This window comes from Chanodichthys erythropterus, chromosome 11 (genome assembly GCF_024489055.1).
Source record: "Chanodichthys erythropterus isolate Z2021 chromosome 11, ASM2448905v1, whole genome shotgun sequence".
Taxonomy (NCBI): Eukaryota; Metazoa; Chordata; class Actinopteri; order Cypriniformes; family Xenocyprididae; genus Chanodichthys; species Chanodichthys erythropterus.
In genome coordinates, this window is record NC_090231.1 from 2,163,224 (window position 1) to 2,185,496 (window position 22,273).

General features: G+C 34.7%; 1 protein-coding gene across 2 annotated transcripts; it reads left to right on the plus strand.

Annotated features, from left to right (window-relative positions):
• The first annotated feature begins 1,347 nt into the window (after positions 1 to 1,347).
• Positions 1,348 to 22,263, plus strand: LOC137030554 (adenylate cyclase type 4-like). Of its 2 annotated transcripts, XM_067400939.1 has the most exons (28): positions 1,348 to 1,403; positions 1,519 to 1,634; positions 3,996 to 4,121; positions 4,233 to 4,747; positions 6,233 to 6,430; positions 7,451 to 7,612; positions 7,747 to 7,896; positions 9,040 to 9,185; positions 10,587 to 10,698; positions 10,771 to 10,898; positions 11,030 to 11,188; positions 11,278 to 11,431; positions 13,972 to 14,157; positions 14,260 to 14,285; positions 14,512 to 14,571; positions 14,643 to 14,703; positions 14,788 to 14,885; positions 15,516 to 15,600; positions 15,751 to 15,888; positions 16,889 to 16,969; positions 17,086 to 17,264; positions 18,052 to 18,136; positions 18,447 to 18,605; positions 19,494 to 19,643; positions 19,721 to 19,828; positions 19,933 to 20,047; positions 20,189 to 20,313; positions 20,996 to 22,263. In XM_067400939.1, the coding sequence occupies exons 4-28, from the start codon at positions 4,259 to 4,261 to the stop codon at positions 21,125 to 21,127; spliced, it is 3,486 nt and encodes a 1,161-aa protein (XP_067257040.1). In that variant the 5' UTR covers positions 1,348 to 1,403; positions 1,519 to 1,634; positions 3,996 to 4,121; positions 4,233 to 4,258; the 3' UTR covers positions 21,128 to 22,263. The 2 variants fall into 2 exon arrangements, with proteins under 2 accessions (XP_067257040.1, XP_067257041.1); XM_067400940.1 differs by lacking the exon at positions 1,519 to 1,634 and having other exon boundaries at positions 1,354 to 1,403.
• Positions 22,264 to 22,273: the final 10 nt, after the last annotated feature.

A 22,273-nucleotide genomic window follows, 5' to 3' on the forward strand; every position in this document is an offset into this window, starting at 1 on the left:
AATATTAGAAAAGCTTTCCAGGATTGGAGAGAGAGCTAAGCGGGAAGGCCTGAAAACAGATGTGGAGGCTGCTTTGATCCCGCTTCACATGTGAGTAACACTGGGTTTGAGTGTCTGGAGCTGCTGTGCTGTTTGTGATTAACAAGAAACTCTTGTTTGTATTTCCTCTTGTGTACTGTACGTTGTGCTTCCTTGTTGTTCGTTTATCAACTGCGCTTTATTATTCGTGAAGCATTCTGTTGCGCATCAGCTGTGATAAACAGACATCCACTCGCATTGCGTGAGTAACAGAGGCCAGACAGTGAGAGTTTTGCACCACTGCGCACTGACAGAATGAGGTGTTTAGCGTTATTGTTAGTGCATTCGCCTCATGTGCCAGCAGCGATCGGGCCGGGGATCGAGACCGACTCAGGGTGGTTAGGATTGGAGTGTGAGTTTTGGAGGCGGAGTAAAGAAGAGAGGGGTGTGTTTTTTTGGGTTGATTTCAAATATCAACAATGTCCAACAGCGTTTTTGAAAAGATACATAACTCACCTTTAACAGTTCTTCACCATAGCATTTTTACAGTCTTTTACTGTTAAAATCACGATAATTTTTTACTTTGTATGTATTTACATTTATCGTAAATGATTCATGCCTTTGGCAGAGGCTTTGATTTGAAGAAATATACGCGGTGTTGAAGGATTAATTTTTTATCAGTTCGAATTTTACTGGGAATCGAACCCATGATCTTGCCGTTGCTAGCATCACGCTTCACTGTTTGAGCTATAGAAAAGCGCACACACACACACAAAAAGTAAATAAAAAAAATTTAATTTTTTTTAAAAATACTTTTATAATATTTAAGTTTTCAAAAAAACAAATGTTAAAAAAAAAATGTTGTATGAAAAAAGCAATTTTTTGGTAATGTTTGAGAGGTATTAATGTTAAAGGTTTAGTCCATTTTTTTTATTTGTTTGTTTGTTTGTTTTTCATAGTGTAATTTTTGGTTAATTGTATTGAATCCAATTATACCAAGAACATAACGATTGTAGTTAGCTAGTTCATTTGACCAACAAATTTCATGGTTAAAAGCAGCTGCAAAGGCCCAAAATTTAACACTAATGTAACTACTCTCTGCGGGCGTTTATGTATTAGGTTTTTTTTTTATTTTTTGATGCACTAAAAGTTGTTTTTGCCAAATAAATACATGCAAATGTAAAAACAATGCACCAGGCAGAAATAAAACAGTGGGATAAAGCAACAGCCATAATGCCCTTCACTGCGAGTTTCTGGGAAAATAAGGGACGAGTTTATGGAAAACAGTGTCATATGAAAATGCCAGATATGCAAATGAATGCAGTCAAAGACAGATCCAGAGCGAAACAGAGACAACAACGTTTGTCACAAAGAAACTTTCATAGGTAATACGTTATTTCCTCTTTTCTCACTCTTATTCCTACTTGAATCGTGTTTGTGTCGGTCTTGTGATCATTTCGGTTCAGGGTTTTATTTCACCTCATTCTTTGGCTGCATCAGAGAGTTGTAGAAGTGCAGTGAATACACACCAGGACGAAACCTACCTACAATTTACCGTTTCTAGGGAGGTCTGGACAAGCCCCGGCCGGAGCTTTCTTTTAATGCGATGTGTGTAGGTAAGAATTGATTCAGTGATAATAATAATGGTAAATGCAGCCCTTTGTTAATCATTGACTCATACAGTTTTGTGAGAGGCTTTGTGACTTTTTGTGACTCACTGTTTCAAAAGAGAAGTCATCTGATCCCAGATCAGAGAGAGACACACTCACTGTTTGTAGCTCTCACTGAGGGTCAGAGGGATTTTGTGTAAAAACATAATTTTCTTAATCAGCATTTAATAAAATAAAATAAAATAAATCCTTAAACATGATCAATTTAGTTGAGAAGGAAAATTACAGGATAAAGTAAGATTTGTTTTTCAGATAAATGTATTTGAAAGAGTCTCTTCTGCTCACCAAGGCTGCATTATTTTGATCAAAAATACAGAAAAAATTTGAAATATTTTTATAATGTAAATCAGCTGTTTTCTATGTGAATATATAGTAAAGTGTAATTTATTCCTGTGATTTTCAGCATCATTACTCCAGTCTTCAGTGTCACGTGATCCTTCAGAAATCATTCTGATATTATGATTTGAAACATTTATGATTATTATCAATGTTGAAAACAGTCATATTTTTGTGGAAACCGTGAACTGTTTATAATGGAAGAGAATCAATGCAGTGTGTGTGTGTGTGTGTGTGTGTGTGTGTGTGATCTGGTGTTTCTGCTTTATGCAACAGACATTTGGTTAAACAGGTGTGTGTGCAACAAATATTCGCTGTATCCAGTTAATCCTGTTCACTTAAATTCACTTTGAATGTGACATATGTAGTTTTGGGTTTGCTTGTTGTGTTCAAGGTACACACTATAAATACTCCTCTGGCTCTCAGTACTTTAGGGAAATGAGTGTATTTGCATGTGTTTTGTGTGTTTGACCGTTTGCAGTTCATGTCATCTGACACTTTAAATAACATACAGTGCGTTCAAGGTATAAACATTAAGAAATACAAAGGTGTTGAAGTTTATCTGAGACTCTTGTCCTGATCTGATTTGGCTGTGAAAGGGCATGTTTCTCATTGTATTTCACTGTAAACCTGTCCTCTCCACAGCCTGTCGTCACATACAGCTGTTTTTTTAGTGACGTAAAACGAGCACAAAGACATTTCTATCACACTCTTATAAATAAAGGTTCTTTAGTGTTGTTGATGAGGGTGTGTGTGTAAGAGAGAGAGAGAGAGAAACTGCACAAAAGGCTCTTCAGATTACTAAAATATTCTTCAGAATAAGAAAAATGGTTCTTTTAAAGCCTCCTGTTGTGTTGGGTTCAATTTGACCTCTATTTGAAGTTTCTACTGCCTGAGATACTCTTCTTGAAAAAGGAAGGTGCTCATAATGTTATGCCTGATTGGTGTATCTGATTTAGGCTCATGAATGTGCATGAGAAATTTTGAATTACTGATGTGTTTTGGAAAGGCTGTACATTTTCTTTACTTCTACAAATCTCTGATGCAGCAAAAAAATTGTGTTTTCTCCATTGGTTTTCATGCAATTTGACAAAAATTAACACTTGGAAAAAAGAAAACCTAAAATATTTGAAGATAAAAAAATAATAATAATAATAATACTCAAAGTTTACTCAAAACCAAAGACTGGTCTTCTGAATCACCCAAAGAAAGTTCACCGTTTCTTCATCTATTTGAGTTTTTTACCATCAAACAAAAATTGTCAAAAGATGTTTAGTATTTGTTTTGTTTTGTTTTTGGATTTCAATTACTAGACTGTTGCAGCACTGAAAAAAGTGTAAGAAACCCATTTTAACCTCACATGGGTTTGAGAACCAGACATAACAAAAAGGTACACATAGCAATACAGAGTACTTACACAAGTACAAATAATGATGGATTCTATTTATACTTATTATTTGCACCTCACTACAAGTAGTAGTTTTGTGTCTGTGCAGCTAATTTTGAACATAAAAATATTTAGGTCAATCTGACCACAGCTCGATTTTTAACTGCCTGAAACTCTAGTTAAATTATTTATTTCTTCTTGAAATTTGGTGGATATATTTTATTAAGACTCATCAATATGCATGCAAAATTTTAAATCACTGATGTGTTTTGGAAAGGCTGTACACATTTTTTAACTTTTGTGACCCCCACTGATTTCCACTTTTGACAACAGCAAAGAGTCGGGTAAAAAAGAAAGAAAACATTTACTGTAGCTTGTCAAACACTAAAATATTTTAAGATAAAACGTTTAGTGAAAATTGAAGACTAACAAATAGTTTTTTTTTAGATCTCAATTAGACTGTTGAATCCCATTACTCTGTTTATTGATTTGAAGTGTCAGCGGTTTGACCTAATGATCTTCTTTATCATTGTGTTCTTCAAGCGCAGATCTAATGGCTAACAAATCTGCAACTCTTCACACAGATGATCGGAGCTTCCCTACATGGATTCACTTCAAGAGACCTACAAGTACCTTTTGAAAACCTCTGAAAACATTAATCTGGGAAACAACTGCCATCTGCTCTCAAACCCTGATTTGATTTGGACGATGTAAGTTTTACCCCCTTGTTTGTTAGCAGATGCAGACATTATTTATTTCTATGTATTGAGTGTGCGCAATGAAGAAATAATCAGGCACTTGGTGTCTTGCTGCGTTAATAGAAGCACAAATAAAAGCATCAACTGTAATGCTGGACAACGCGAAGACTTACATCGAAGTGGGTGTGGCCAAGCTCGAGAACGTCCCCGAACCCCTGAAACCTCGCACGTCGTGCAGGGATGAGAACCGTCTCAGCAACTCTCCCAACGCTCACAATCCGAATGAGGAAATCCCCACAAACGCACATAGCAAAAGCACTTTTCAAAACATCTCAGACTGGACCGAACCTGACGTCGCTGACAGGAGAGTCAGTTTGGCAACCATATCCGAGACCTCCAGGACTTCCAATGCCACTGTAGAGTTTTCTCATAGCTCTCAGCAGTTCCTAGTGGCTTCTCCAGACGATGAACCCCACAGATCCCGTCGGAAGTGCTGCGGAGACGCGTGCTGCTGTTTCCACGTGGTGCGGATGGTGTTTCTGCGCTGTCTGGAGGAGACGCCGCTCATGGTGTCTGGTCTAGTGCTGGCTATTCTCTTCTGCGTGACCATCATCATCATCATCCCCTCCACCGGCAGGGTAAGAGCCGGCCGATTGATTAAAGTGTTAAAATGAAAATTACCCCATAATTTACTTATACACAAGCCATACTAAGTGAATATAACTTTCATCTTTCAACCGAACACAATCGGAGTTATATTTAAAATATTCTGGCTCTTCCAAGCTTTATAATGTTAGTGAATGGGAGGCGAGATTTTGAAGCCCAAAAAAGTGCATCCATTCATCATAAAAATAATCCACACAGCTCCAGAGGGTTAATAAAGGCCTTCTGAAGCGAAGCAATGTGTTTTTGTAAGACAAATATCCATATTTCTAACTGGATATTTGTCTAAATATCCATATTTGTCTAAATATCCATATTTCTAACTTTATAAACTAGATTCACTGGCTTTCAAGTCGCGTTCCAGTGGAAGAGTGACCTCTGACCCGACAATATAAACTCGCAATTTTGAGTTATAAAGTGTGAATTGCGGGATCTAAACTTTTTTCTTGCAATTGTGACTTTAGATCCCGCAATTCACACTTTATAACTCAAAATTGCGAGTTTATATTGTCGGGTCAGAGGTCACTCTTCCACTGGAACGCGACTTGAAAGCCAGTGAATCTAGTTTATAAAGTAAGAAATATGGATATTTAGACAAATATGGATATTTAGACAAATATCCAGTTAGAAATATGGATATTTGTCGTACAAAAACACATCGCTTCGCTTCAGAAGGCCTTTGGAGCCGTGTGGATTATTTTTATGATGGATGGATGCACTTTTTTGGCCTTCAAAATCTCCAGAGGGTTAATAAAGGCCTTATGAAGAGAAGCGATGGGTTTTTGTAAGACAAATATCCATATTTCTAACTGGATATTTGTCTAAATATCCATATTTGTCTAAATATCCATATTTCTAACTTTATGAACTAGAATCACTGGCTTTCGTCCGCAAGTCGAGTTCTAAAAACTTGAAATTTTGAGTTATAAAGTTATAAAGAATTGCGGGATCTAAACTTTTTCCTTGCAGTTGCGATTTTATATCCCACAATTCTGACTTTATAACTCAATTGCGAGTTTATATTGGCGGGTAACAGGTCACTCTTCTGCTGGAACTCGAGTCACGGACGGATATTGACGGAAACCAGTGATTCTAGTTTATAAAGTTATAAAAATGGATGTTTTTCTTATAAAAACCCATCACTTTGCTTCAGAAGGCCTTTATTAACCCCCTGGAGCCGTGTGGATTATTTTTATGATGGATGGATGCACTTTTTTGGGCTTCAAAATCTCAACCCCCATTCACTCCCATTATAAAGCTTGGAAGAGCCACGATATTATTTGAATAAAGATATCTCTGACTGTGTTCGGCTGAAAGATGAAAGTCATATACGCCTAGGATGGCTTGAGGGTGAGTAAATCATGGGATAATTTAAATTTTGGGGGGAACTAACCCTTTAACAGAAGTATTTCCAGCAGGTGTGTGTTTTTGTCAAATGTGTGTTTCTCTCACTCGTTCAGAGCCTCAGCGCTCATGTGGCGGCGTTCGCAGTGGTGTGTGTGGTGGTATGTGTCTGCGTGTCTCTGCTGGTGTGTCTGCCGTGTTTGCCGGTGGTTCGGCGGGGAGAAACGCCACTCGCGCTCTTCATCTGGTCTCTGCTCTTCATCGTGGCCTTCGTGTTCATCTTCACCGGAGGCGTCGTCACCGCCTGGGAGCAGGTCAGTGCTTTCTGTCTGTGACACTGATAATGTTTAATACATCAGAAGATGTACACTTATTATTTATTTTAGGTTACAAAATAGTAACAGGACAGTCAAGCAAAAGGACCAGAAGTTGTTCATATGACTTGCACACTATACATGCTTTATGTAAATCATTTTAACTTTAATTAAAGTTTTAGTAATTTTGTTGTGTGCTTTTTGTAATTTTTATTAGTTTTTTTAGTCTATATATATATATATATATATATATATAAATATATATATATATATATATATATATTTGTCATTTTTTTCTTTTTAGCTTTTCAATGTCTATATAGTTTTTAATTCGTTTTTATTTATATATTTTCCATTTTAATTTGTTAAAATTGTCGTCAATTTGTTGTGCGTTTTGTAATTATTATTAGTTTTTGTTTTGTTTACATGGTTTTTATTAATATTTTAAATTAGTTTTTTGATTTTGTTTTTATTTCAATTTTAGTTAAAATTGTAGCTCTTTTGTAATTTAATATTAGTTTTAATTTTTTTAATGTCTTTATAGTTTTTATTAATATCCTAAATTAGTTTTATTTAGATATTTTCTGCTATATTTTCTGATTCAGTTAAAATCTTTAGTTTTTTGTCATTTTTATTAGTTTTTGTGTTTTAATATTTATATACAGTAGTTTTCATTAATATCTTAATTCGTTTTTATTTATATATATTCTATTTATATTATAATTTGAGTTAAAACTGTAGTATTTTGTTGTGTTTTGCCATTTTTAGTAGTTTATTAATATCTGTTGTTATTAATATTTTAAATACATTTTTAAATATTAATTTTAAAGTTTTAGTAATTTTGTTGTCTTTTTATATTGTCTATGTCTATGTAGTTTTATTCATTTTTATTTCATTTTTTTAATATATTTCAAGTAACAAAAATACCTTTTTGTGGTTTTAGTTTTAATAGTTAGTTAATAACAATAACCCCTCTGTATATCTGAAAAATACAGATTTTGGCCTGTTTTTCTTCTTTAGGTCGCGTTCTTCCTCTTACTGTCATTGTCCGTTTATACGGTTCTTCCTCTCCGGCTCTCATGGGCTCTGAGCCTTGGCATCGGAGCGAGTGTTTGTCACATCGTCGTCATCAGTGCATATGTGTCCGTCACCAGCCCAGAGACACATGATCTCGCTGTGCAGGTAACACTCACACACTCACCTGAACGCTTCATGGCGGTCAGAGGAAATGTTATATGCAAAACCTGTGCAGCGGAGGCCACCGGCTGATTTTGCTGTCACCACACGTATTCAAAACCTCCTTCTGTGTGTCTCAGTTGGTGGCGAATGCAGTGCTGTTCATGTGTGTCAACTGTGTGGGCGTGTTTCACCTGTGGCACACTGAGCACGCTCACAGAAAGTCCAGCAGGAAACGAGAAGATTTCAGCAAAAACCGCTCCACCCAGGCCAAACAGAAACGCGATCAGGTACAGAGTCACATATGTGTGATTTGAAACGTTCAAGTAACTTTGAGTTCACAGAGAGCATGTTGCTAAGTTAACACACGTAATAATAATAATAACACTTAATAATCGTTTTTATTATTGTCCATTTTTTTATTTAGTTTTTATTAAGTTTTGTATTTGATTTTATTTTTGACATTTTAAATTAATTTTGTTATTATTTTTATCATAAACCATTTTTAAACTATGTAAACTATGGAAGCTTGTTTCTGCCACGGAATAAAAAATAAAAAAGGTAATAGAGCGCAACAGTCCATTCCGGAAGTAAAAACTCCATTAATTTTCTCCATCGGGAAATTGATTTTTAACGATGACGTATAAAGACATCATTCTGTGTTATTTCACCTTTTTTTTTATTTTTTTTTTTTTATAAATAATCATGTTTAACAGTGGAGTTTGTGGTGAAAAACTACATTACCCATGATGCTGTGCAGATAATCCGACCAATCAGAGAGTCGAAACAAGTTAAACAAAGCAAAAATTTTGTTAGCCCCACCCACTCCCAAGAAACATTGCGAATGATGCAATCAAGTCGATCTCCCTACACTCTCAAAATACTTAAATATTTGTATATATTATATATATATATATATGCATATTTTGCAATAAATTCGATTAAGTCATTCACAGTGCTTCATGGGATGGTAGTTCATGGTCTTGTAACTTTGTTCGATTTTTTCACATACTTTTTTGCTTCAAATCAAAGTTTGCAGTGTTATTATTTTCCATGTAGTTGATTGGTTTAGTTCTTTTCTTATCACAAAGACTTTTTTGAAATCCCTATGGGAGAAATGAATGGAAAAAACATTTCTGGAAACAATGCAGCTGAAAAACTGAGCGGGCACTAAAGTAAGTAAAGTGCAATTTTTTTGTAATTTTTTTTTTTTGCAATTGTGAGTTTATATCTCACAATTTTAATAAAAAAAGTAATTTTTATTTTTTATTCCATGGTGGAAACAAGTTTCCATAGTAAAAAGCCTATGTTTAGACTAATGAATTATATCACATGGCAGTTTAATTAAATTAAACTTAATAGTCTCTTGTGACATGTTTGCTTTCTTGATAAGAAAGTCTTTAAGCAGTTTTACGGTTCACCCGTGTGTTCAGGAGCATCTCCTGCTGTCCGTCCTGCCTCGATACATCGCCATGGAGCTGAAGACCGAAATCGTCAAGCGTCTGTCTGCTAAATGTTCCGCCGAGGAGAATCGACCCAATTTCCACAGTCTTTACATCCGACAGCACAAAGACGTCAGGTGGGACGACACACAATCACACAATACTTTATGTAAATGAGGACGTATCATAGACTTCTGTTGTGTTTATATGAAGCTAAACATTTTGAGTTCACAAAACTCAATTCCTCAATGAAAGACAAACTTTATTAACTCAGTTTGGGAATCATTTGTGTCTTTGAGGATGACTGGGAAGGGAAGTTGTGTCTAATTTTTGGCTCATTTCTAGACACACACACACACACACACACACACACACACACTACAAATCAAAAGACTGGAATAATTAATGCTTTTAATGAGTATGCAGTACAATCCAAAAATCACATGTTTCACTGTTATTTTGTAACTGAGATACTATTATAGTTTTTATTTAATATTTTAATTTTTTTAAATTTTTAATTACTTTATTTTTATATTGTATTATTTTTATTTTAACTTTAGTTAAAATTTCAATAATCTTGTTGTGTTTGTATTTTCATTACTTTTTTATTACTGATAATAATAATATTTTATTTGGTAACACTTTATAATAACTCACGCTAGGAAGCATTAGTTAAGCTGAGTTATTATAAAGTGTTACTAAATAAAATTATAAGTATTACCAAATAAAATATAAAATATTATATTATAAATAGTCAATTCATCATTTATAAAGCATTAATAGATATTAGTAAGCGTTTATAAATACATCTATAAATGCTTTGTTCTTGATTTATAAGCATATCTATAATAAGTTTAATAATTGTAATTTCATACTTTATTAATGATAAATTTATCATTTCTAAATTATGTATTACATTATTCACAAATCAGTAATTTAGGAGTTGTCAGCGGTTCATAAGATCATTTAGGAATTGTAAGTAAATGATTAATAAAAAATTTAAATGCAAATACATTTATGCATCTTATTATTTAGACATATAGAATTAGTTAATTAGTGTGTTAATAAATGCTTTATTAACATATTCCTAGTGTCAAAACTACATCAGTACTAACTTTAAAACATTAGAGAACAGCAGTGCAGAAGATCACTGAACCTTTAAATCTCATTTATTAAAGCTTTACGAGGCATAAAAAGAAAAATACAATTATTAAACACATTATAGACATGCTTATAAATCAAGAATAAACCATTTATAGCTGTATAAACTGCTTACTAATATCTATTAATGCTTTATAAGTAATTAAGTATTTATTAATGCTTCTTAGTGTGTGTTATTATAAAGTGTTACTTTTAGTTTTACTATTATTATCAAATTGTTTGTTTTTATTAACGTTTTTATTTATTTGATTTTTTTAATTTATGTTGTTATTAATTTTATAATCAACTACAGTAAGTGATCAAAACCATATGTGAATAAAAATAATTCCTGTGAATAAAAAAGCTTTAATCGAACACACACGGATATAATTCTGCAGTATCCTGTATGCCGACATCGTGGGCTTCACGCACCTGTCCAGCACCTGCACACCTGAGGAGCTCGTCGCCGTTCTCAATAAACTCTTCGGCAGGTTCGACGACATCGCCAAGGTGAGGAGATCTCCGTCACTGGATTTTCTCTTGTGTTTGACTCTTCTCTGATTTCCCTCTCGTTCTCTGCAGAAGAATGACTGTTTGCGTATAAAAATCCTGGGCGACTGTTATTACTGTGTGTCGGGTCTTCCTGACGCGATCCCTCATCACGCGCGCAACTGCGTTCAGATGGGCCTGGACATGTGCACCGCCATAAAGTGAGTCCCGAACGCAGTATGGTCCAAAAACCAGTGTTTGCCCAAGCAACTACCTGACATAAAATAAGATTTTTTTATTTTATTTGAGTTATTTGTGAAAAGTGAGATTATTTGACCTTTGACCCTTGCAGTAAGCTGAGGGAGGCGACGGACGTGAACATCAACATGCGTGTCGGCGTGCACACGGGTAACGTCCTGTGCGGCGTGATCGGCCTTCAGAAGTGGCAGTATGACGTCTGGTCAGATGACGTGACTCTAGCCAATCAGATGGAGTCTGGAGGAGTGCCTGGGTATCTATCACACATTTACCCTTTTCCTCTCACTCCTGATTGTCCTAGTAATATCAGTGATGATTATGGTGCGCAATCGTCCCTCACAGGAGAGTCCACATCACTGAGGAGACGCTGGGTCATCTGGGTGGGAAATACCAGGTAGAGGATGGAGACGGCGGAAGTCGGAATTCCAGTTTGAAGGGAAGGAGAACATTCCTGGTCATTGATCCTAATACAGAACAGTGGAGTACAACATCAGAGGTGATTATCAATAATGATTTTTGACTCTATGGATAAATTATCTGTTGGTTACTTGATGGATTGTTTGCTTACTAACCGAATGACTATTAACCAATGGTCTGCTAGCTTTAGTATTGAGTTAGTACTAAAGTACTATATCAAATCTCTCTTATTACAAACCAAACTGGCTTTATTTCTGCCATTTGGCTACAGTTCCTTTTAATAATTGACAGATGTTTAGATGTTGATGTTTATTTAACATGTCGTCGGCATTATGGTGATCGGTGTTTCCTTTATTGGGGACTTAACTTTTTATGTCTGTGGTTTTTGTAACAGTTTTTGCTAAAACACATAATTTGTTGCAATGGAAGCTAGAAACAAATATGATCAGATCATAAAATTTCAATAATTGTAAAGAAAAGTGATTGATTGATCTCATAACTGATCAAAAGTAGTTATTTGATATTGATATTAGGGCTGTCAATCGATTAAAAAATTTAATCTAATTAATTACATACTCTGTGATTAATTTATCTAGATTAATTACATACATATTTTTTGCTGTGAAAGTATTAAATATTTCAATTCAGATTAATCAATGCAGGGTTTTTCCTGGGTCAAAAATGGTCTTCGGTGGTGACAGACATGGTCATCCACACAAACAGTAAAGTGCCCTACCCACGTGATCTGCCCGATACTGACAATAAAGTACCCGTCATTCTCACTGTAATTCTTTCTTGCCCTCTTTGCAAAAAAAAAGTGATTTTATAGCTTTATAAGAGAAGATGTTTTTTTTGCTAAACCTGAAAGGTATTAAAAAGTAGCATTTAGAAGTTATATTAACTAATAATATAATGTTCCACCATATCCAATTGAATGCACCAGCTAACGACAGCTTGCTTTGTTCTGGTTTCACCTCACTCCAGTCTAAACTAACTGATTTTATAGGTTGGCCTAATTTACTACACATTGTCATTTAAATAACCTGAAAATATTGTGGATTATTAAGGCTAATTTTACTAATCACTCTTGCTAAATGGGGTAAGCACACTTATGTTCTCATTTCAGAGTTGTTCAAGTAAATGATTCATTATAGACCATGTGGACAGATCAGTTGTTGTCATGATTCATTAAAATGAATCTGTTCAAATGAGTCATTAGGTCGCGAATTGGATATTAGCGGATGTTGACGCGTTGCGTGCGAATTGCGACTGTTATTAGGATATCGCAAAAGATTTCTCAACACAGAAGACACTTCACCACTGGATAGGATTTTCTATTTGTTTACTGAAGGTGTGGTTTATGTCAGCTGCACGTGCAGAGCGCCTGTCAGAGAAGATGAGGTGACGTTCTTTTGAGCACTATTCACACCCAGCGGTTATTCAGGAAAAACATTCTCTGAATGCGCCTCGTGAAACATGGATTCGGTCTTACAAACTTTTAGCATCGTGTCAGTTGATTAAGATTATTATGTGTGAGGTAGAGAGAGTGCAAAGACGGTGCTTACTTTCTCGCGCGCATGAGGGAGGAGCTCTGCTCGTTCTGTCCATCAGCACAGCAGTCATCTCCCTCCTTCATTTTACAGTCGAATGGTGGCTAGAACGGCTCCAGGTTGAATGGATTAATCTGCTGAATTTTTTTTAACGCGCTATTTTTTCTCAGATTAATTAATCGAAATTAACATGTTATTTTGACAGCCCTAATTGATATATTTTCACCAACCAAATTTTTTCTTGGTACAGATCTGACATTCTGAATTTTGATTTTAAAATACATTTTGGGATTTTTTTTAGATACACACAGACAGATAGAATAAGTATATGAATCTCAACAATGGTGACAAACTTCATGCTGGGAGTCATGAGTTTTATACTATCGTGGCTCCCAGGATGCATTTGGGAGTGAAGAATGTCACAATAGTCAGTTTTAGTTCTTGTGTTTCTCTTTCCTCCAGTCATTCTGCTCATTATCATCAGGTGTCTTCAATAATTAAACAATCATCACAAAATTAATCACTTAAGTATCTAATTAACTCTAACACTGCTTCAGTGTTACTTTAACACCCTGCTGGTGGTTCTCATATGAACACTGTGTTAATTTAACACTGGGAAATTTATTGTGAAATTTTTTTTTTTTTTACATCCCTAGTTACTAGAGTTTAAAAAATGACTGAATGACTACTAACTAATGGTTTACAAACAATAGTAGTGACTTACTACTGAAGTAGCAGTATTTTTGACTTTCCAAGTATACTACAATTAAAATAAATCTCTTGTATGTTGACATTAATGATTACTTCCATTAATAAATAAATAATTTAAAATAAAAGATTCTGGAAGGTTCTCATTAATTCATCATTTTAGAGTACATTTTATTTTTCATGATTCTTTGATGAATAGAAAGTTCAAAAGAACAGCATTTATTTGAAATAGAAATAGACATTATAAATGTCTTTACTGTCACTTGTGTTTAATTTAACACATCTTTGATAAGTAAAACTATATTTCTTTCAACATAAAAGAAAAGAGCGTGATTGTTTTTGTTCTGCGTGTGTCTCTCAGACTAATGAGCTGAAGGTGAACAACAGACTCACAGACCGGCACAAGCTCCGGGCGTCGGTGCGGATGTCGCAGTACCTGCAGTCCTGGAAAACTGTCAAACCCTTTTATGGACTCAACCAACCAGAGGCTTCGCTCGCAGCTCCGCCCACTGCTGAAAGCGGCATCAACCAACCACAGCCAGCTAGAGTCAGTGTCAATCATTATCATTGTCCATTTACACTCAGTCACTTTGTATAAGTTCAACGGCACATATTAATTCTGGACATCCGTTTACTTTCTCATCAACAGGATCTCTCGGAGGTGAACACTCACAGGTGAAAATAAAAGGTTTATTCATTTGTTTCAGGGATATGAAAGTAGTTTGCGACTGGTTAACATAATTAATAGGTTTGGACCAGGTACCAACGTTCAGCTAAATTAGAGCTCAAATAGGAGATCAGAGTTCACATTAATGGTTTCACTTAACATAATGAACTACATAAATTTGACTCTTTTTAATACTCAATTTTGAGAATGCTTAATTTTTGTTTGTGTTCTCAGATCATCACAAGTTCTGGAAAATGGACTGACAGACTCGTTAGACCCTCTGGAAAACGAAAGGTAAGCGAAGGATTCACTTATATTTGATCTTTACAGGGAATCAATCATAAACAATTCTTTTCATTGTTCAGGAGAAGAGCGAAGCTGAACTGGGTGACGTTATTCTTTAATAATATTCAGCTGGAGAAAGAGGTGTGAATATTTTTTTATATTTAAAAGCATGTTGTCGTTTTTCCATGCACTCTTATTTTCTAACCGTCTGTGTTTGTGTGTCAGTATTCGTTGAGTGAAGTCCAGGGCCTTCATCACTCTGTCGGATGTTTGGCCTTCATCTTCATCTCTGTGTTTGTGGTTCAGATGTTGACCTCGCAAAAGTGAGTGTCGTACATAGTGAAATTTATTTTCCAGTAAATTATTATCATTCTGTTTACTTTAACACATGTTCCTTATTGTGAACGATTTACCAGTTTATGTTATTCTACAGCAGGGTTTCCCAAACTCGGGTTTGGGAGTTAATAAAAAGCTAATAGTACATAAAATAAAATAAAATAAAATTATGTTAAATTAAATATTAAAAATGTTACATTTTAAATCAAACTAAAATGTAAAATTTAAATAAAGAGAACCGTGTACATGTGAATGTGTTGTTAGATTATTGAAATGTGAATGAATGAATGAATGAATGAATGAATTATTATAATTTTAAATGATTAAACTTTAAATCTCGGAAGACAAGATAATATTTTAGCTCTAGGTGTTCAGCTGACAAGGTACACTTTTCACCTTGCAATCAATTCGCCATTCATTACATTTCTTCTTGTTAAATATATTCCAAAAAATAACATAATTTGGGACCTGTCTTGATCCAGAATGGCAGATTTCTGATCACTTATTTTTGGCGAGGGTCAGATTGCAGAAGCCTGTAATTTATTTCCTCAAGTCAAGAAAAGTTTTCTTGCATGAACACACAACAGGAATCTCTTGTTCTCTTTGTGTATGTACAGAAACTTTGCGCTTGCGGTGTCGTATGGTGCCACTTTCCCTGTGCAAATACTGATTGTGCTGGTGGTCTTCACTAGATTCCTGAAGGTATGACTAAATGTCTTATATATGTGTGTATTTTGAGAAAATTCAGATTAGAGGTTGACCAATGTGGCTTTTTATGAAACATTTATTGTTAATTAAGTATGTAAACTTTTGGGCTTTTTTAAAATTTCAATGTGTGTGTGTGTGTGTCAGCGCTGGAGCTCTAAGTTTCCCCCCAGCATCCGTTGGGTGCCGTCGCTGTTTGAAAGTGTGGCCACCAGGGCGGCGCTGCGGCTGCTGCTGGTGATTCTGTGTCTGCTCATCACGCTGCTCATGGCAGTGCTGAACATAGTGAGTCAACAAAGTGAGAAATACCTGCACAAGACACAAGACAAAAGAGTCAAAGCAACCATCTTTACACTGCAATAATGATGTTTGTAATGAATTTATTTACAATAGAATCACATGTGTGAAAACTTAATAATTTAACACTACAGGCAAAACCATTGTTTTTTCATGCACTGGCCAGTTTTGGTCTATTTTGCTTCTATGTGTTTCATTTTAGACTAGTGGAAGGATAAACCTCCAAAATACACATTTTAGTGTTTATTTTATTGCATTTTATCTATTTGCGTCTCTAGATTTCAGTTACCGTACATATCTTTAAATTCATTTTTTCTAGACTTCAGTAAAACTTACATACACCAAAATTTAGAGTTTTATTCATATCTATATTCTGAAGGTTTTTACTGTGGGGTTTGTTCATATACCGTTCAACCTGATTTATAGAACATTTTATTCCTAAAAACATGGTGAGAATGTTTTTTTTTTTTTGGTCTGTTGACAGTATTTTCTGATTTATGGAGTGATAAAAAGAGAAATCCGAAATCCCTTCAGTAAAAACCTTTAACTCTAATGTGTCAATAAAATCAAACAAGAATTTTGAATCTGGCTTTATCCAATGTTCAGATTTATGTTCTGGAAATGATTGCAAATTAGTGCATATTTAATTAGATAATGCCTCATTGCATTTATAAACATACAATTTAAGAAAACAAAAATCGTTTGCAATTCTTAATGTAATCAATCAAATGAGGAAGTATAGTGATATGTATTAGTTAAATATTTTTTATCAATTAGTTTATCAAAATATACCTCATTTGTTTTGAACTTCACTAAAGAATTACAGCTTAATTTCTTGTTGTTCAACTTGGTGTGACAATCAGACTTAACAACACATATTTATTGCTTATTAAAAGAAAATAAACGTCAGCACATGCACACACAAATTATCTACTGCCTTTTTATGTCTGTCTGTACAGCCTCTTTAGCTTGTTTGTTTGTTTCGTAGGTTTTTATACCAGGCGATAACTGCTTAAATGTTTCCCACAATGTAACCGAATTGAACAATCTCAATCTCTACACTGTCCCGGTAAGCTTTACTATTATAAATGATCAATAGATATAATAATGTACATGAGTGTTGATGTTATATTGATGATATGTTAATGTGTGTAGGAATATTCTAACTCTCTCTTGTCTTTGCAGTACTATCTGTATTGCTGTCTGTTGGCGATGCTGGGCGTGATTGTGTTCGTGCGCGTGTGCGTGTCTGTTAAAGTCTTCCTCCTGACGCTGGCGGTGGTGGTTTATCTGGCGCTCTTCCTGCACGTATATGCGCCACGATCCGACTGCTACGTCAAACAGCTCTACAGCACCAACAGCACGTAAGAGACAAACACACTGTACTGTATTGTAAAATAAAAAAAAAATTAATGTGAATTAAAAAAAAAAATTATAACAATTTACAATGATTTCAATTTTAGTTTAATTGTGCTGTTGTTGTTTTAATACATTATTAAATATTACAAAATTTTATATTATAATTATTATTATGCTGTATAATTTTAATAATGATATAAACTACAATAATTATTATTTTTGATTAATTATAATTAAGACAGAAATAGTACTATTGTAATAATACCAACTGTACTAATGACAAATAGTGACATGTATAGTTAGAATAAATGCATTTAATCATGAACTTACAGTAGTTTACAATGTTTTGAAATTGGCCGCTGATTATGTATTAATTTCGTGTTACATTCAGTTGTATAGTCATCAAGAAATGGAACGTGACGCATTTCAGAGTGAAATCGAATACTCAATGAGAAATATTTAGGTGCGACTTAATTTATTCATGAGGTGTAAAGTCTCTCTTTATTACAGGCGGTTGAAAAATATGAAGTATTAGTGATGTCAGGATATTAATAAAGATTATGAAGACAAACATATTTTCTTTATTATAATGTCACTGATGAATCATTCATAATACGAGAAGGAACATGAAATAAGAAGGAAAACGGAGTCAATATTGAGTGTGTTTTACAGTCCAGGTTCAGATACTGTTTGTATAGTTATTTTGCATTATAACTCTAAACTGTGATTGTTGCACAATTTTAATAAATTGGGTAGAATTATTATTTATTGTGATATTTGTGTATGTTTTAGACCGGGTGTTCTTAAGGAGCCCAAGATCATGTCCGGCATTTGGCTGGTCATTTTCTACTTGACTTCCCTTATTCTTGTGCGACAGGTAAGAGAGTGTGTGTACGTGTGTGTGCACGTATTTGGTTATACGTTTTATAAAAGTAATCCACTACAAATGGCTATCTGCTTCTCTAAACTGAGTAGTTTTTGTCATATTATTATAGAAATAATAGTTATTTTAGTATATGAGTTTAAACTAAATTTATGTAAATTTATCTAAATGAAAACAAACTTAATTTTTTACCTATTTCAGTTAGTTTATTTTATCTAAAGTTTTTATGATATCAGCTTCAGTTGACTATAATACCCCTGCTCATGTATGTATAAATGAGTATGTATAATTGAATGTGATTCAGGATGAGTTGGGCTCTCGGACAGAGTTCCTGCTAGAGAAATGTTTCAAAAAAGAGACGGAGGAAATGGAGACGACCAAGAATGTCAACAGACTCCTCCTGCAGAATCTGCTGCCCGGACACGTCACAGACTTCTTCATCGGCAAGGACGTCCCAAACCAGGTAACACACTCACAGTTGAAGTCATTGTGCTCCACTGCTGCCCACTAGAGGCAACACAGCCCATTTACACCTGATATTAACCCCTGAGTGGACGGATGTTAACCCCATAAAAAATACTATATCATATTTAATACATGAATGTCTAATCAAATCCTTGCCGTCGCACACAATCTACTATAGTCCCTCAGTCATCAGATTGATAGTTTAGGCTTTTTTATCAAGTAAAAGTCTTTTGGTATAATTGTACAAACATCCTACTTTCTTCTGTGAAATCTGCACTGATTTTAAAGTAAACGTAAGAATAACTTTGATATTGTTAGTAATATTTTGACTGGACTAAAGCAGATTTACCTGATTATCCAGACATCATTTATGAGAAAAATCACGAGTACCAAATAAGATCATCAGGCTTTTGAGGAAGGTTTATTTGTTCATCTCTCAATTATCATTGTATTGCATTTGCATTCTGTTTTGAAACAGAGTTACAGAGCTTTGATCATAAAGCATTTAAATATTATCCTACTAAGACATATTATTGTCAGATATTGATATTTATATGCATTTTATATCAATATCTGCAGAGACTTCATTGATTTACATTACAAGCATCAGAATTTCATCACTTTCTGTCCATATAAATATCAGCATCTGTACCAAATTGTATATTTTTGCCTCTGAATAAAATTGAGCTGTATTTTTCCTCCATATTTTCACTTTATCAGACTATATGAGCCATAAAAGCCTGATGTATGAAATATGATACTCAACAAAAAACACACATATGCAAACTTTTTTCTTTCATATTTTGTCTAAATGTTCAATAAATGCTTTCATTTAAAAATAAAAATCTATGATGTAACTGTTTGTGGTTGTGTGTGTGTGTTTCAGGACTTGTACAGTAAGTCGTGTGAGTGTGTGTGCGTCATATTTGCATCCGTGCCGCAGTTCTACAAAGAGTTTTACAACGAGAGCAGCGTCAACAACAACGGACTGGAGTGTCTTCGCTTCCTGAACGAGATCATTTCAGACTTTGACGAGGTGGATGTCCATCTGATGCCTGTTTATCTGTTTATCTCTTCAACCCACCTGTCTCATAATCTGTTCTTCTCTCACAGCTCCTTAACAAGCCAAAATTCAGTGCGGTTGAGAAGATCAAGACCATCGGCAGCACCTACATGGCGGCTGCCGGACTGACCAATCCTGCAAAAACAGAGGAACAACTAGTAAGCTGCGAGCATATACGTGCATGCATGTGTTGCAAAGGGCATGTTTTGAATATGTAAATATGTGGCCAGATGCGAGTTTTCATCAGTTTGTCCATCTATAGGCCTGTGACAAGTCATACAGTCACATCCGCTGCATGCTGGACTTCGCCATAGCTCTGATGGCCAGGCTGGAAAACATCAACATGCACTCATTCAACAGCTTCAAACTGAGGATCGGTAACAATGTCACATGATCCTTCAGAAATCATTCTAATATGCTGATTTGCTGCTAAAATCCTAATTATTACAAACTTTTGACTGGTGAAATGGTTGATTGTTCTCAATGTGAGTCACAGATTGGCGTTGTGTTTTGTTCAGGGATAAACCACGGCCCCGTGATCGCAGGCGTCATCGGCGCTCACAAACCGCAGTATGACATCTGGGGAAACACGGTTAATGTGGCCAGCAGGATGGACAGCACTGGAGTCCTGGACAAAATACAGGTTTCAGAATATCAACATATAAATCTGTCTTGTTGTAATTTAACCCTTGAATGCCAATCCTTATTACATATTCGAGCCTTTAGCGACCCAATACGAATGGATCTCTATAAAGTAAATAAATAAAATAAAGCATATTTCGTTACCTTTTAGAACTCAAAGGGCTCAATTTGAGCAGATGCTTTTCTTCCATCATCACTGTCCTCGTTAGTGCTCATTTCCCAGTATATTCAGTATCTGGCTTATATTTGTGAGCTCAACCATATTCTCAAAACTATTATTTTCAACATCTTCAAAATCGCTGACAGCTTCTTCACCAGATCCACCATAACACTAATGACTGCTATAAGATAGTTGCTCTGCAGTAAATCGCTGAGCAATCACATCATCATTGTGTATCAGACACTGCCACCTAGAGGAATAAATGTTAATTGAGTCATTAGCGATTCAATTATTGTTGTGCAGATAAAATGTTAGCCTACTTACACTATTACATTCCCTGGGTCACTAGTGATCCTATACAGTTTTTACTAAGAAAAATATTAGAAAACAGCCATTCTTTTATACTTTTCTTACTTTTTATTTACAATAAAATTAAAATACAAAATATGATAGCATTGTAATACTTGAACATACCTGACGTCATAAACACGACTTCCCAGAATCATGTTTGTTGTCTTCTCAGGTGACGGAGGAAACGGCACAGGTGGCTCAAATGCTGGGCTATAGTGTCACTCAGAGAGGAGTGGTCAACGTTAAGGGCAAAGGTCAACTTACCACGTTCTTCATCAACACAGAGCAAATGCTGAAGTCCTGATAACACTGACCACTGCAACCGAACGCTTGAAACGTGAATTTGCGTCAACAAAGCGCTGTGAGATTGAGTTACAATACTGTGAATGTTAGTGGTGGCCCTACATGAACTTATTAGCAACTTAGATTTAACTCAAGTACTTTTAAATATGAAGGAATAGTAAAGTTAACCATTTTATTGTTCTTTTTCAAGTTTTTCTTTTTCTTTTTGAAGCTTACCATAATGGTTATTTTTTTTTAATAGTGTAAATTGTAAATTCTATAAATTTCCAAGGTTTTGAGTTTAGTTTTATATTGAATACATGTATTTTCTTTCACTTATGCACTTATTTATTAATATTTGTTATTATGTATTTGAACTTTTGTATGTTTAATTAATGTGAAAACTGTATATAAAATGTTTTATAAAAAAAAATGCTGTTTGTTGTTTTTAAATTTTAACCATCCATGTGATTGAGTAGAACATGGTCTTAAAATGTGACACTTAAACAAAAAAATAATTAATTTTTAAATTTCTATTTAATAAGGGGTCATTTTATGGAAGCCCATTTCAGCCACATAAGGGAAAATGCTTTAGTAAATCTTTATTATATCAAAAGTCAAAATGATGACATACTTAGTTGTAATTATGTCATCATAATGAAAAGTACGATCTCATAAATATGACTTATGTCATAATTCTGACTTTGTATGTCATTATGATACAAAAGCATGTTTTTTTTTTTTTTTTTCCCAAATGGCGGGAATGGGTTTCCATGGAATTTACAATTGTTTTTCAATGTTTCTGCTTTCTCTTCCACAACATTTGCGTTGCCTGAGAAAATTTTTAGCACTCGTAAAACTTCTAAGAGAACGCAAAAACCTTCATGAAATAAAATTTTTCCTCTTACCTCATCTTTTCCCATTAAATATGCACAATTTAGCTTAATTTTGTTTAAAATATATTCTCACATACTTCTATCTTGAAAGAACAGCGGCATGGTTTGAGATCAGTGTACTCAGTTGAATTCTCGGAAGATGAAGAAAATATCCGTCAAAAGAAAAAAGTAATTTCTTAACCAAAACACGAACCGCAACAGTGGAATTTCCCTCAGAACCGAAGCCCCGCCCACCCGCCGTTAACAGCGTTCGCTGGCCGGCCAAACGTTTC